The sequence below is a fragment of the Salvelinus alpinus genome, chromosome 1, assembly GCF_045679555.1.
Source record: "Salvelinus alpinus chromosome 1, SLU_Salpinus.1, whole genome shotgun sequence".
NCBI lineage: Eukaryota > Metazoa > Chordata > Actinopteri > Salmoniformes > Salmonidae > Salvelinus > Salvelinus alpinus.
Window position 1 is genome coordinate 11,642,426 of NC_092086.1, and position 17,154 is coordinate 11,659,579.

The following is a 17,154-nucleotide window of genomic DNA, read 5'->3' on the forward strand; positions in this document are numbered from 1 at the left end:
TTGATGCAGGGCCCAGTACCAACATTACTGTGGTCTTTGATGCAGGGCCCAGTACCAACATTACTGTGGTCTTTGATGCAGGGCCCAGTACCAACATTACTGTGGTCTTTGATGCAGGGCCCAGTACCAACATTACTGTGGTCTTTGATGCAGGGCCCAGTACCAACATTACTGTGGTCTTTGGTGCAGGGCCCAGTAGTAACATTACTGTGGTCTTTGATGCAGGGCCCAGTACCAACATTACTGTGGTCTTTGATGCAGGGCCCAGTACCAACATTACTGTGGTCTTTGATGCAGGGCCCAGTACCAACATTACTGTGGTCTTTGATGCAGGGCCCAGTACCAACATTACTGTGGTCTTTGATGCAGGGCCCAGTACCAGCATTACTGTGGTCTTTGATGCAGGGCCCAGTACCAGCATTACTGTGGTCTTTGATGCAGGGCCCAGTACCAACATTACTGTGGTCTTTGATGCAGGGCCCAGTACCAGCATTACTGTGGTCTTTGATGCAGGGCCCAGTACCAACATTACTGTGGTCTTGCAATAGAAGCGATTCCATGTCAATTGCTAATAAGCACACACACAGTAACACACACTGACCACAGTAACACACACTAACACAGTAACACAGTAACACACTGACCTGCCACCACTGGTCCAGCTCCTAGTAGAGTCTGTTTGTATTTCCTGAGACTCTCATCATCCTTGTCTAGTTCCTGTATCTCCTGCAGGCTCTTCTGGGCTGGAGGAGTGTAGTTCAGGTCTGTCTCGTCCTCCTCCTCTCCCACAGGCTTCTCCTCCTTATCCGCCATCAAACCTGCATGGGAACACAGGGTATGAACACAATCAGAGACCCTGCATCTCTCTCTCTCTCTCTCTCACATTCTCTTTCTCTCTCTCTCTCACTCTCTCTCTCACTCTCTCTCTCTCTCTCTCTCCCTCGCACTCTCTTTCTCCATCTCTGTCTTTCTCTCTATGTCCCTCTCTCTCTGTCCCTCTCTGCCTTACTCTCTGGCCTTTTCTCATTTGGGCAAAAGTCTGTCCTCCACCCTCTCTCCTCTGACCTCTCTCCTACATGACCCAGAAACCACTAAGTGGTTGAGGAGTGTGTCAGTTTGTTAGTAGGCAAACAGAAGACACAGTCTGTCTCCCCTCAACAGCCTCCTTTTGGCGAGGAAGCACAAGTGTATCCTACCAGGAAGAGTTTCTATATCTGCCACACCCCCTTTGAATCAGATGTATTGTCGGAGTAGAAAAGCATTGTTACTACAGGTTACAGACGTAGGATCTTCATTTGATCACCCTGTTGTTACTACAGGTTACAGATGTAGGATCTTAATTTGAGCTCCCTGTTGTTACTACAGGTTACAGATGTAGGATCTTCATTTTATCACCCTGTTGTTACTACAGGTTACAGACGTAGGATCTTCATTTGATCACCCTGTTGTTACTACAGGTTACAGATGTAGGATCTTCATTTTATCTCCCTGTTGTTACTACAGGTTACAGATGTAGGATCTTCATTTGATCTCCCTGTTGTTGCTACAGGTTACAGATGTAGGATCTTCATTTCATCACCCTGTTGTTGCTACAGGTTACAGATGTAGGATCTTCATTTGATCTCCCTGTTGTTGCTACAGGTTACAGATGTAGGATCTTAATTTGAGCTCCCTGTTGTTACTACAGGTTACAGATGTAGGATCTTCATTTTATCACCCTGTTGTTACTACAGGTTACAGACGTAGGATCTTCATTTGATCACCCTGTTGTTACTACAGGTTACAGATGTAGGATCTTCATTTTATCTCCCTGTTGTTACTACAGGTTACAGATGTAGGATCTTCATTTTATCACCCTGTTGTTGCTACAGGTTACAGATGTAGGATCTTCATTTCATCACCCTGTTGTTGCTACAGGTTACAGATGTAGGATCTTCATTTTATCTCCCTGTTGTTACTACAGGTTACAGATGTAGGATCTTCATTTTATCACCCTGTTGTTGCTACAGGTTACAGATGTAGGATCTTCATTTCATCACCCTGTTGTTACTATAGGTTACAGATGTAGGATCTTCATTTGATCACCCTGTTGTGCCTACAGGTTACAGATGTAGGATCTTCATTTGATCTCCATGTTGTTACTACAGGTTAATTACAGTGTTGTTACTACAGGTTAATTACAGTGAACAGAGTACTGTAAAGGGTTAGCATGTTTAACAGCTTGTGGTGGGATACAGAGGTGTTTGTATGGTTAATTATCTAGAACAGAGCAGCTCTGAAAACACACAGGTGCACCCGGACAAACACACAGGTACACCCGGACAAACACACAGGTACACAAATCAAATCAAATTTATTAGTCACATACACATGGTTAGCAGATGTTAATGCGAGTGTAGCGAAATGCTTGTGCTTCTAGTTCCGACAATGCAGTAATAACCAACAGTAATCTAACCTAACAATTCCACACTACTACCTTACACACACACACAAGTGTAAGGGATAAAGAATATGTACATAAAGATATATGGATGAGTGGTGGTACAGAACGGCATGGCAGATGCAGTAGATGGTATAGAGTACGGTATATACATATGAGATGAGTACTGTAGGGTATGTAAACATAAAGTGGCATAGTTTAAAGTGGCTAGTGGTACATGTATTGCATAAAGATGGCAAGATGCAGTAGATGATATAGAGTACAGTATATATACATATGAGATGGGTAATGTAGGGTATGTAAACATTGTATTAAGTGGCATTGCTTAAAGTGGCTAGTGGTACATTTTTACATAATTTCCATCAATTCCCATTTTTAAAGTGGCTGGAGTTGAGTCAGTATGTTGGCAGCGGCCGCTAAATGTTAGTGGTGGCTGTTTAACAGTCTGATGGCCTTGAGATAGAAGCTGTTTTTCAGTCTCTCGGTCCCTGCTTTGATGCACCTGTACTGACCTCGCCTTCTGGATGATAGCGGGGTGAACAGGCAGTGGCTTGGGTGGTTGTTGTCCTTGATGATCTTTATGGCCTTCCTGTGACATCGGGTGGTGTAGGTGTCCTGGAGGGCAGGTAGTTTGCCCCTGGTGATGCGTTCTGCAGACCTCACTACCCTCTGGAGAGCCTTACGGTTGTGGGCGGAGCAGTTGCCGTACCAGGCGGTGATACAGCCCGACAGGATGCTCTCGATTGTGCATCTGTAGAAGTTTGTGAGTGCTTTTGGTGACAAGCCGAATTTCTTCAGCCTCCTGAGGTTGAAGAGGCGCTGCTGCGCCTTCTTCACAACGCTGTCTGTGTGGGTGGACCAGTTCAGTTTGTCCGTGATGTGTACACCGAGGAACTTAAAACTTTCCACCTTCTCCACTACTGACCCGTCGATGTGGATAGGGGGGTGCTCCCTCTGCTGTTTCCTGAAGTCCACAATCATCTCCTTTGTTTTGTTGACGTTGAGTATGAGGTTATTTTCCTGACACCACACTCCGAGGGCCCTCACCTCCTCCCTGTAGGCCGTCTCGTCGTTGTTGGTGATCAAGCCTACCACTGTAGTGTCGTCCGCAAACTTGATGATTGAGTTGGAGGCGTGCATGGCCACGCAGTCGTGGGTGAACAGGGAGTACAGGAGAGGGCTCAGAACGCACCCTTGTGGGGCCCCAGTGTTGAGGATCAGCGGGGTGGAGATGTTGTTACCTACCCTCACCACCTGGGGGCGGCCCGTCAGGAAGTCCAGGACCCAGTTGCACAGGGCGGGGTCGAGACCCAGGGTCTCGAGCTTGATGACGAGTTTGGAGGGTACTATGGTGTTAAATGCTGAGCTGTAATCGATGAACAGCATTCTCACATGGGTATTCCTCTTGTCCAGATGGGTTAGGGCAGTGTGCAGTGTGGTTGCGATTGCGTCGTCTGTGGACCTATTGGGTCGGTAAGCAAATTGGAGTGGGTCTAGGGTGTCCGGTAGGGTGGAGGTGATATGGTCCTTGACTAGTCTCTCAAAGCACTTCATGATGACGGAAGTGAGTGCTACGGGGCGGTAGTCGTTTAGCTCAGTTACCTTAGCTTTCTTGGGAACAGGAACAATGGTGGCCCTCTTGAAGCATGTGGGAACAGCAGACTGGGATAAGGATTGATTGAATATGTCCGTAAACACACCAGCCAGCTGGTCTGCGCATGCTCTGAGGACGCGGCTGGGAATGCCGTCTGGGCCTGCAGCCTTGCGAGGGTTAACACGTTTAAATGTTTTACTCACCTCGGCTGCAGTGAAGGAGAGCCCGCAGGTTTTGGTAGGGGGCCGTGTCAGTGGCACTGTATTGTCCTCAAAGCGGGCAAAAAAGTTGTTTAGCCTGTCTGGGAGCAAGACATCCTGGTCCTCGACGGGGCTGGTTTTCTTTTTGTAATCCGTGATTGACTGTAGACCCTGCCACATACCTCTTGTGTCTGAGCTGTTGAATTTCGACTCGATTTTGTCTCTGTACTGAGACTTGGCCTGTTTGATTGCCTTGCGGAGAGAATAGCTACACTGTTTGTATTCGGTCATGCTTCCGGTCACCTTGCCCTGGTTGAAAGCAGTGGTTCGCGCTTTCAGTTTCACGCGAATGCTGCCGTCAATCCACGGTTTCTGGTTTGGGAATGTTTTTATCGTTGCTGTGGGTACGACATCGTCAATGCACTTCCTAATGAACTCGCTCACCGAATCAGCATATTCGTCAATATTGTTGTTGGACGCGATGCGGAACATATTCCAATCTGCGTGATCGAAGCAGTCTTGAAGCGTGGATTCAGATTGGTCGGACCAGCGTTGAACAGACCTGAGCGCGGGAGCTTGTTGTTTGAGTTTTTGTTTGTAGGCTGGAATCAACAAAATGGAGTCGTGGTCAGCTTTTCCGAAAGGGGGGCGGGGGAGGGCCTTATAAGCGTCGCGGAAATTAGTGTAACAATGGTCTAGTGTTTTTCCAGCCCTGGTAGCACAATCGATATGCTGATAGAATTTAGGGAGTTTTGTTTTTAGATTAGCCTTGTTAAAATCCCCAGCTACGATGAATGCAGCCTCAGGGTGTGTGGTTTCCAGTTTACAAAGAGTCAGATAAAGTTCGTTCAGGGCCATCGATGTGTCTGCTTGGGGGGGAATGTATACGGCTGTGATTATGATTGACGAGAATTCCCTTGGTAGATAATGCGGTCGACATTTGATTGTGAGGAGTTCTAGATCAGGTGAACAGAACGACTTGAGTTCTTGTGTGTTGTTATGATGATCACACCACTTCTCGTTAATCATAAGGCATACCCCCCCGCCCCTCTTCTTACCGGAAAGATGTTTGTTTCTGTCGGCGCGATGCATGGAGAAACCAGCTGGCTGCACCGACTCCGTTAGCGTCCCTTGAGTTAGCCATGTTTCCGTGAAGCAGAGCACGTTGCAATCCCTGATGTCTCTCTGGAATGCTACCCGTGCTCGGATTTCATCAACCTTATTGTCAAGAGACTGGACATTGGCGAGTAGTATGCTAGGGAGTGGAGCGCGATGTGCCCGTCTCCGAAGCCTGACCACGAGACCGCCACGTTTTCCCCTTTTTCGGCGTCGCACAGGGTCGCCGGCTGGGATCAGATCCATTGTATTGTGTGGAAGGCAAGACACTGGATCCGTTTCGGGAAAGTCATATTCCTGGTAGGAACGATGATGAGTTGACGTTAATCGTATATTCAGTAGTTCCTCCCGACTGTATGTAATGAAACCTAAGATTACCCGGGGTACCGATGTAAGAAATAACACGTAAAAAAACAAAATACTGCATATTTTCCAAGGAACACGAAGCGAGGCAGCCATCTCTTTTCGGCGCCGGAAGTACCCGGACAAACACACAGGTACACCCGGACAAACACACAGGTACACCCGGACAAACACACAGGTACACCCGGACAAACACACAGGTACACCCGGACAAACACACAGGTACACCCGGACAAACACACTACAGGATGACATAATGCCCCCACCTGTCTAGATGGGGTCAACTCCCCGTGGAGGATAGATATGTGTGTATGTTTGTGTATGTGTGTGTGTGTGTGTGTGTGTGTGTGTGTGTGTGTGTGTGTGTGTGTGTGTGTGTGTGTGTGTGTGTGTGTAGTTGTGTGTGTGTGTGTGTGTGTGTTGTGTTCTCTACTGAGTGTCTGTTATTTACAGCGTCTCCTAGACGACCAGGGTCGAAGAAGCTGCTCTCTTTCTCTCTCAGTCTCCATGGCAACCACTTAAAAAATAATTAAATAACATGACATCACCGTACTGATAATGTCCATACCATGAAGATTAAAAAATGATTATTTTACCTCTATGAATCACTTGGTATCTGATTTCAATGGTTTCACTTCAGGAAGTATCCACTCAGTCAGTACACAGAATGAGTGAAAGTGGTTAAATGGCCCAGTCCCGTAAATAAAGAACAGCCTGGGGTGCTGGAGCGGTCAAACTCTGATCCACTTCCTATTTCTGTATCTCTATCCTGTCCAATAAACATCATGGCTCAAGCCTCATGACACAACACAATATGAGGAAGTAGAAGAGGATCAACAGTGGGACATTACTAAAACAACCTACAGCTGACTGACTACAACTGAGTCTTACTGACTGAGTCCTACTGACTACAACTGAGTCTTACTGACTGAGTCCTACTGACTACACCTGAGTCCAACTTACTACAACCAAGTCTTACTGACTGAGTCCTACTGACTACAACCAAGTCTTACTGACTACAACTGAGTCCTACTGACTACAACCAAGTCTTACTGACTGAGTCCTACTGACTACAACCAAGTCTTACTGACTGAGTCCTACTGACTACAACCAAGTCTTACTGACTGAGTCCTACTGACTACAACTGAGTCCTACTGACTACAACCAAGTCTTACTGACTGAGTCCTACTGACTACAACTGAGTCCAACTGACCAAATCCAACTGAGTCCAAATGACTCCAACTGAGTCCAAATGACTCCACCTGAGTCCAACTAACTACAACGTACTCAAACTGAGTCCAACGGAGTCCAACAGTGGTCCTGTATGGCTCAGCTGGTAGAGGACGGAGCTCAACACTAACGACTGTGGGTTGAGGGGCAGCTCTCAGGGGGGAACTGTGGGGGGACCTTGGATGGTTTGGTGGCCTGGCGGCTGGGAGCTTGGGCCGGTGGCTGAGAGGTCGCTGGTTCGAATCCCCGATTCAACTTGGTGGGAGATCTGTCCATGTGCTCTTGGGCGGGGTGCTTGACCCGGGTTGATCCTGTGTGTCTCGCTGGATGGGAGTCTGTTAGACTGGATGTACTGTAGATGTTGAGCGGCTTCACTGAAGGTAGATTGTATGTTTAAATATTCAATCAAATAAAAAGAAAACGTGGATTTAAAACATATATATATATATTGTGGGTTCAAGTTCTGCTGAGGTCACTGTATGATAAATGTATACACACATCACTGTATGTCGCTTTGGATAAATAGCATACATTATGTTATTATATCAACTGACCTAAACCGAGTCCAACTGACCTAACCTGAGTCCAACTGACTGAGTCCAACTGGCCTAAACTGAGTCCAACTGACTGAGTCCAACTGGCCTAAACTGAGTCCAACTGACCTAAACTGAGTCCAACTGACCTAAACTGAGTCCAACTGACTGAGTCCAACTGACTGAGTCCAACTGACCTAAACTGAGTCCAACTGACTGAGTCCAACTGACCTAAACTGAGTCCAACTGACTGAGTCCAACTGACCTAAACTGAGTCCAACTGACTGAGTCCAACTGACCTAAACTGAGTCCAACTGACTGAGTCCAACTGACCTAAACTGAGTCCAACTGACTGAGTCCAACTGACCTAAACTGAGTCCAACTGACTGAGTCCAACTGGCCTAAACTGAGTCCAACTGACTGAGTCCAACTGGCCTAAACTGAGTCCAACTGACCTAAACTGAGTCCAACTGACTGAGTCCAACTGGCCTAAACTGAGTCCAACTGACTGAGTCCAACTGGCCTAAACTGAGTCCAACTGACTGAGTCCAACTGGCCTAAACTGAGTCCAACTAACTGAGTCCAACTGACTGAGTCCAACTGGCCTAAACTGAGTCCAACTGACTGAGTCCAACTGACCTAAACTGAGTCCAACTGACTGAGTCCAACAGACTGAGTCCAACTGACTGAGTCCAACAGAGTCACTATAACTGAGTCACTGTAACTGAGTCACTGTAACTGAGTCACTATACTGTAACTGAGTCCAAATGAGAACACTTTGGGGTAATACCATGTATGGTCAGAGGGGGGAGAGTAGTTTTGGGGTAATACCATGTATGGTCAGAGGGGGGAGATTAGGTTTGGGGTAATACCATGTATGGTCAGAGGGGGGGAGAGTAGTTTTGGGGTAATACCATATATGGTCAGAGGGGGGGAGAATAGTTTTGGGGTAATACCATGTATGGTCAGAGGGGGCACAGTAGTTTTGGGGTAATACCATGTATGGTCAGAGGGGGGAGAGTAGTTTTGGGGTAATACCATGTATGGTCAGAGGGGGTAGAGTAGTTTTGGGGTAATACCATGTATGGTCAGAGGGGGGAGAGTAGTTTTGGGGTAATACCATGTATGGTCAGAGGGGGGGAGAGTAGTTTTGGGGTAATACCATGTATGGTCAGAGGGGGGAGAGTAGTTTTGGGGTAATACCATGTATGGTCAGAGGGGGGAGAGTAGTTTTGGGGTAATACCATGTATGGTCAGAGGGGGGGGAGTAGTTTTGGGGTAATACCATGTATGGACAGGGGGGGGAAGAGTAGTTTTGGGGTAATACCATGTATGGACAGAGGGGGTAGAGTAGTTTTGGGGTAATACCATGTATGGTCAGAGGGGGGGAGAGTAGTTTTGGGGTAATACCATGTGTGGTCAGAGGGGGGGGAGTAGTTTTGGGGTAATACCATGTATGGTCAGAGGGGGGAGAGTAGTTTTGGGGTAATACCATGTATGGTCAGAGGGGGGAGAGTCGTTTTGGGGTAATACCATGTATGGTCAAAGGGGGGGAGAGTAGTTTTGGGGTAATACCATGTATGGTCAGAGGGGGGAGAGTAGTTTTGGGGTAATACCATGTATGGTCAGAGGGGGGAGAGTCGTTTTGGGGTAATACCATGTATGGTCAGAGGGGGGAGAGTAGTTTTGGGGTAATACCATGTATGGTCAGAGGGGGGAGAGTAGTTTTTGGGTAATACCATGAATGGTCAGAAGGGGGGAGAGTAGTTTTGGGGTAATACCATGTATGGTCAGAGGGGGGGGAGTAGTTTTTGGGTAATACCATGTATGGTCAGAGGGGGGGAGAGTAGTTTTGGGGTAATACCATGTATGGTCAGAGGGGGTAGAGTAGTTTTGGGGTAATACCATGTATGGTCAGAGGGGGGAGAGTAGTTTTGGGGTAATACCATGTATGGTCAGAGGGGGGAGAGTAGTTTTGGGGTAATACCATGTATGGTCAGAGGGGGTAGAGTAGTTTTGGGGTAATACCATGTATGGTCAGAGGGGGGAGAGTCGTTTTGGGGTAATACCATGTATGGTCAGAGGGGGGAGAGTCGTTTTGGGGTAATACCATGTATGGTCAGAGGGGGAGAGTAGTTTTGGGGTAATACCATGTATGGTCAGAGGGGGGAGAGTAGTTTTGGGGTAATACCATGTATGGTCAGAGGGGGGAGAGTAGTTTTGGGGTAATACCATGTATGATCAGAGGGGGTAGAGTAGTTTTGGGGTAAAACCATGTATGGTCAGAGGGGGGAGAGTAGTTTTGGGGTAATACCATGTATGGACAGGGGGGGGGAAGAGTAGTTTTGGGGTAATACCATGTGTGGTCAGAGGGGGGGGAGTAGTTTTGGGGTAATACCATGTATGGTCAGAGGGGGGGGAGTAGTTTTGGGGTAATACCATGTATGGACAGGGGGGGGAAGAGTAGTTTTGGGGTAATACCATGTATGGACAGAGGGGGTAGAGTAGTTTTGGGGTAATACCATGTATGGTCAGAGGGGGGGAGAGTAGTTTTGGGGTAATACCATGTGTGGTCAGAGGGGGGGGAGTAGTTTTGGGGTAATACCATGTATGGTCAGAGGGGGGAGAGTAGTTTTGGGGTAATAATATGTATGGTCAGAGGGGGGAGAGTCGTTTTGGGGTAATACCATGTATGGTCAAAGGGGGGGAGAGTAGTTTTGGGGTAATACCATGTATGGTCAGAGGGGGGAGAGTAGTTTTGGGGTAATACCATGTATGGTCAGAGGGGGGAGAGTCGTTTTGGGGTAATACCATGTATGGTCAGAGGGGGAGAGTAGTTTTGGGGTAATACCATGTATGGTCAGAGGGGGGAGAGTAGTTTTGGGGTAATACCATGTATGGTCAGAGGGGGGAGAGTAGTTTTGGGGTAATACCATGTATGATCAGAGGGGGTAGAGTAGTTTTGGGGTAAAACCATGTATGGTCAGAGGGGGGAGAGTAGTTTTGGGGTAATACCATGTATGGTCAGAGGGGGGAGAGTAGTTTTGGGGTAATACCATGTATGGTCAGAGGGGGAGAGTAGTTTTGGGGTAATACCATGTATGGTCAGAGGGGGGAGAATAGTTTTGGGGTAATACCATGTATGGTCAGAGGGGGAGAGTAGTTTTGGGGTAATACCATGTATGGTCAGAGGGGGTAGAGTAGTTTTGGGGTAATACCATGTATGGTCAGAGGGGGGAGAGTCGTTTTGGGGTAATACCATGTATGGTCAGAGGGGGAGAGTAGTTTTGGGGTAATACCATGTATGGTCAGAGGGGGGAGAGTAGTTTTGGGGTAATACCATGTATGGTCAGAGGGGGTAGAGTAGTTTTGGGGTAATACCATGTATGGTCAGAGGGGGTAGAGTAGTTTGGGGTAATACCATGTATGGTCAGAGGGGGTAGGGTAGTTTTGGGGTAATACCATGTATGGTCAGAGGGGGGAGAGTAGTTTGGGGTAATACCATGTATGGTCAGAGGGGGTAGGGTAGTTTTGGGGTAATACCATGTATGGTCAGAGGGGGTAGGGTAGTTTTGGGGTAATACCATGTATGGTCAGAGGGGGGGAGAGTAGTTTTGGGGTAATACCATGTATGGTCAGAGGGGGAGAGTAGTTTGGGGTAATACCATGTATGGTCAGAGGGGGGAGAGTAGTTTTAGGGTAATACCATGTATGGTCAGAGGGGGAGAGTAGTTTGGGGTAATACCATGTATGGTCAGAGGGGGGAGATTAGTTTTGGGGTAATACCATGTATGGTCAGAGGGGGGAGAGTAGTTTTGGGGTAATACCATGTATGGTCAGTGGGGGGGAGAGTAGTTTTGGGGTAATACCATGTATGGTCAGAGGGGGGGAGAGTCGTTTTGGGGTAATACCATGTATGGTCAGTGGGGGGGAGAGTAGTTTCGTCAGATACCCCCTGGATACCACAGCCTTGGAGCAAATCCTCACTAAATTCACACTGTGGTGGGAATCAAGTATTGACGTCATTGGATCTTTGCATAAACATAAACATTTGAGTCGGGACTGGGAATCATGGCTCTCTACTGAATTACAGTAAAACTAACAGCCTGCTGCTGGGGTTTTATTTATTTTTCAACCTGTATTTAACCAGGCAAGTTCATTTGCACATTCGCTGTTTAGACCTCGGACAACATTTACCCGGGAAGCCAAATTCCTCATTCAAACACTGGAGAAAATCCCATCCCAATGATCTTAAACAATGTTTCTCAAACACAATGAAATGAAACACAGACAACCTCTTGCTAATCAGAAGGCTATTGGAAAGGGGAAAGGGAAAGGGAAAGGGAGGGATACCTAGTCAGTTGTACAACTGAATGCCTTCAACTGAAATGTGTCTTCCTCATTTAACCCAACCCCTCTGAATCATTGGGTATGTTGTGGTGGCCTGCTTGGAGGGAACCTGGTAAAATGACATGTGTAATATGTTGTGGTGGTCTGCTTGGAGGGAACCTGGTAAAATGACATGTGTAATATGTTGTGGTGGCCTGCTTGGAGGGAACCTGGTAAAATGACATGTGTAATATGTTGTGGTGGTCTGCTTGGAGGGAACCTGGTAAAATGACATGTGTAATATGTTGTGGTGGTCTGCTTGGAGGGAACCTGGTAAAATGACATGTGTAATATGTTGTGGTGGCCTGCTTGGAGGGAACCTGGTAAAATGACATGTGTAATATGTTGTGGTGGCCTGCTTGGAGGGAACCTGGTAAAATGACATGTGTAATATGTTGTGGTGGCCTGCTTGGAGGGAACCTGGTAAAATGACATGTGTAATATGTTGTGGTGGCCTGCTTGGAGGGAACCTGGTAAAATGACATGTGTAATATGTTGTGGTGGCCTGCTTGGAGGGAACCTGGTAAAATAACATGTGTAATATGTTGTGGTGGTCTGCTTGGAGGGAACCTGGTAAAATGACATGTGTAATATGTTGTGGTGGCCTGCTTGGAGGGAACCTGGTAAAATGACATGTGTAATATGTTGTGGTGGTCTGCTTGGAGGGAACCTGGTAAAATGACATGTGTAATATGTTGTGGTGGCCTGCTTGGAGGGAACCTGGTAAAATGACGTGTGTAATATGTTGTGGTGGCCTGCTTGGAGGGAACCTGGTAAAATGACATGTGTAATATGTTGTGGTGGCCTGCTTGGAGGGAACCTGGTAAAATGACATGTGTAATATGTTGTGGTGGCCTGCTTGGAGGGAACCTGGTAAAATGACATGTGTAATATGTTGTGGTGGCCTGCTTGGAGGGAACCTGGTAAAATAACATGTGTAATATGTTGTGGTGGTCTGCTTGGAGGGAACCTGGTAAAATGACATGTGTAATATGTTGTGGTGGCCTGCTTGGAGGGAACCTGGTAAAATGACATGTGTAATATGTTGTGGTGGCCTGCTTGGAGGGAACCTGGTAAAATGACATGTGTAATATGTTGTGGTGGTCTGCTTGGAGGGAACCTGGTAAAATGACATGTGTAATATGTTGTGGTGGCCTGCTTGGAGGGAACCTGGTAAAATGACATGTGTAATATGTTGTGGTGGTCTGCTTGGAGGGAACCTGGTAAAATGACATGTGTAATATGTTGTGGTGGCCTGCTTGGAGGGAACCTGGTAAAATGACATGTGTAATGTGTTGTGGTGGCCTGCTTGGAGGGAACCTGGTAAAATGACATGTGTAATATGTTGTGGTGGCCTGCTTGGAGGGAACCTGGTAAAATGACATGTGTAATATGTTGTGGTGGCCTGCTTGGAGGGAACCTGGTAAAATGACATGTGTAATATGGCTCTGAGTTCACTGTCAGCATTCAGAGCTATAACCACATTCGGAGCTAAGTAGCGCTCTTAAATCATATCCTGATGCCTAGTTAAATACAGGTTAAAACAACAGATGGCAGTTGTATTGATACCATTGCTAACTTAGCTAGCTAACATGTACTGAACAAAAATATGAACGCAACATGCAACAATTACAATCAATTGAAATAAATAAATTAGACCCAAATCTATGGATTTTCATATAACTGGGAATACAGATATGCATCTGGTCACAGATACAATATATTACCAAAAGTATGTGGACACGCCTTCAAATGGGTGGATTTGGTTATTTCAGCCACAACCGTTGCTGACAGGTGTACAAGATCAAGCACACAGCCATGCAATCTCCATAGACAAACATTAGCAGTAGAATGACCCGTACTGAAGAGCTCAGTGACTTTCAACGTGGCACCGTCATAGGATGCCACCTTTCAAACAAGTCAGTTAGTTAAATGTCTGCCCTGCTAGAGCTGCCCCGGTCAACATAGTGCTGTTATTGTGCGTATGGAACATTTCTGGGATCTTTTATTTCAACTCATGAAACATGGGACCAACACTTTACATGTTTGCGTGAATTTTTTGTTGTTCAGTGTACATTTTGAGAAAACACGTTATTTTAAGTGAGCTAGCTAACCAGCTGAGCAACGATGTAACAAAAGTATTAAAACATAATAGTTCATCAACGGACCAGGAATCACAGTACCCCTGGTGCACTGTTCATCTATTTACACATTTAAACCCATTATCTCTTAAAGAAAACTCTTTGTTTTGTCATAACCCTCACTGCCTTGTCCGAAGTAGCGGACTGTCGGACTCCACGGCAGTTGCTGTCCATTGGAATGTTCCGATTGGTTCTGGGGCGGGGCTTAGCGAAGGGTCGATGAAGAACAGATTCTTATTTACAGTGACGGCCTCAAACAGAGAGGAGGAGATGGAGAGGGGGGGGGGGGGGTCCCTCTTTATTACTAGGAGTCCCCTCAGGTACAAACACAAACACACACTGACACTCTCACACACACACACACTGACACTCTCACACACAAACACACACTGACACTCTCACATACAAACACACACTGACACACAAACACACACTGACACTCTCACATACAAACACACACTGACACACTCACAAACACACACACAGGCAGGTGCTCACAAACACACACTGACATTCTCACACACACACACACACACACACACACACACACACACACACACACACACACACACACACACACACACACACACACACACACACACACACACACACACACACACACACACACACACACACACAGGCACACACACACAGTAGTAGGTTGGTTGTAATACTGTATGTCGTAGGGAGGATATTAGTCTCTGTCTCTCATTTCCCTTCATTACATGAGCCAGTGCATTTTACTGGATACACTCAGGAGGCAACGGGGCGGAGTACACACACACACACAGAACCAACGCACCTACACACACACACACACACAGAACCAACGCACCTACACACATACAGAACCAATGCACGCATCTACACCAACACCTTGGGGAGAACATGTGGTCTAATTGATTCACTCAGTGTAACATGTGTCTGCCCCCCCCCCCCCACTCACACACAATCTCATCCATCACTTTTGACAGGGGGGGGGGGGGGGTATGGTAAATGTGGTGACATCATTCAGCTAACAGACACACATACACACACACACACACATACGCCCAATTGGCAGACAACCAGGAGTGCGTGAACAGAAAAGCCCTGATACAACAAGACCTGAGACATGTAATTACAACAGACACCACAACACACACACACACACACACACACCACAAAGGACACAGGATCAATACAATATGGACCACCTTTGGCTTGTCTTATCATATCAAACATAAAACCATCTCCAACCACCTAGAGACTGATCATACACACACACACAAGAATCTACAGTGTACAGACTTGACAGAAAGACACACACACTACAATAACACTAATCTATACAGCTGATCAGGCATCTGACACAGCTCACACACACACACACACACACACACACACACACACACACACACACACACACACACACACACACACACACACACACACACACACACACACACACACACAGACAGGTAAAACAGCATAAAAGGCAGTGTTGTTACCTTGGTAACACATGGTTAGCCAGAGAAGCTCCAGAACCTGACCCCCAAACTCACACACATCCAAGCCCAGCATGGTGGCTGCGGCTGGGGCTACACACGCTCCAGAGGCTGGCTGACTACCGGGATCCTCCACAGGTAGGGCAAAGTAACCAACACACAAACGGGTTCACGTCTACAGCATCAAAAAGAGTCCTTTCAAACAGAGGAATGAAACAAGCATCCCTTCTTCTCCTAAAAAGACAGATATCGACAGAGAGAGAGAGAGAGAGGAGAGAGAGAGAGAGAGGAGAGGGAGAATCCTTGGGTTTGGGTGGGGATGGAGCGTGTATGAAGCAGAGGGAGCGAGTCAGAGAGCGAGAGAGAGAGAGAGGAGAGGGAGAATCCTTGGGTTTGGGTGGGGGTGAGAGAGGGATGGAGCATGTGTGAAGCAGAGGGAGCAAGAGAGAGAGAGAGAAAGAGAGAGCGAGAGAGAGAGAGAGAGAGAGAGAGAGGAGAGGGAGAATCCTTGGGTTTGGGTGGGGATGAGAGAGGGATGGAGCGTGTGTGAAGCAGAGGGAGCGAGAGAGAGAGAGAAAGAGAGAGCGAGAGAGTGGGAGAGAAAGAGAGAGAGAGAGAGAGACAGAAAGGAGTGTCTGTGCCGTCTCCCTACAGAATGTGTAAGCTAGCACGGTAGCATCGAGTAACCCGATGATGTCATTGACTAAATGCTAAGTCCTCTATTGATTTATATTGGAAATGCTAACGGCTAATTTTGAAATTCATATTCAGTTAGCTTAAGATGCTAAAGTAGAAATGTTAATTCCAATTTGCATTTAGTTAGAGATGCTAAGAGAGATGCTAGCCCTGTCTGCAGTATTGCCATTCCAGTACGCAGACGATAGCTATCGATTCTCAGACAGAAGTAGCTAAACCTCTGCCTCCTCTCCTCCTCCTCCTCTCCCTCCATCCTCTCCTCCTCCTCTCCCTCCATCCTCTCCTCCCCCTTCAGTCACCAGCCCAGAGACTGCAATGAGCTCATCTTTCCCCCTTTCCCACCTTCCCTCCCTCCCTCGCTGGCTTGCTTGCTTTCGCTCACTCCCTTTCTCCCACTTGCTCTCTCTCACGCTCTCTTTCTTTGCTTCCTCAGTACACAAGCCACTCTCCCTCTCCTCCCTCTCCATCCACTCTCCCTCTCCCCCCTCTCCATCCACTCTCCCTCTCCCCCCTCTCCATCCACTCTCCCTCTCCTCCCTCTCCACTCTCCCTCTCCTCCCTCTCCATCCACTCTCCCTCTCCTCCCTCTCCTCCCACTCTCCCTCTCCTCCCACTCTCCCTCTCTTCCCTCTTCCCTCTCCATTCACTCTCCCTCTCCTCCCACTCTCCCTCTCCTCCCTCTTCCCTCTCCTTCCCTCTCCATTCACTCTCCCTCTCCTCCCACTCTCCCTCTCTTCCCTCTCCATTCACTCTCCCTCTCCTCCCACTCTCCCTCTCCTCCCACTCTCCCTCTCCCTCTCATTCACTCTCCCTCTCCATTCACTCTCCCTCTCCTCCCACTCTCCCTCTCCTCCCACTCTCCCTCTCCATCCCCTCTCCCTCTCCTCCCTCTCCATCCACTCTCCCTCTCCATCCACTCTCCCTCTCCATCCACTCTCCCTCTCCATCCACTCTCCCTCTCCATC

General features: G+C 47.4%; 1 protein-coding gene across 3 annotated transcripts in view; it reads right to left on the reverse strand.

Annotated features, from left to right (window-relative positions):
* Positions 1–17,154, reverse strand: part of arhgdig (Rho GDP dissociation inhibitor (GDI) gamma) — a 53,048-nt gene that overhangs the window by 21,466 nt on the left and 14,428 nt on the right. For 2 of the 3 annotated variants that reach the window (XM_071374970.1, XM_071374179.1), the window contains exons 1-2: positions 15,497–15,904; positions 645–818 (exon numbers count right to left, since the gene is read on the reverse strand). In XM_071374970.1, the coding sequence (XP_071231071.1) occupies positions 645–818; positions 15,497–15,569 (247 nt within the window). In that variant the 5' untranslated portion in view covers positions 15,570–15,904. Of the gene's footprint in view, positions 1–644; positions 819–15,496; positions 15,905–17,154 lie in introns of those variants that run through there. The other variant, XM_071375788.1, reaches the window with a different exon arrangement.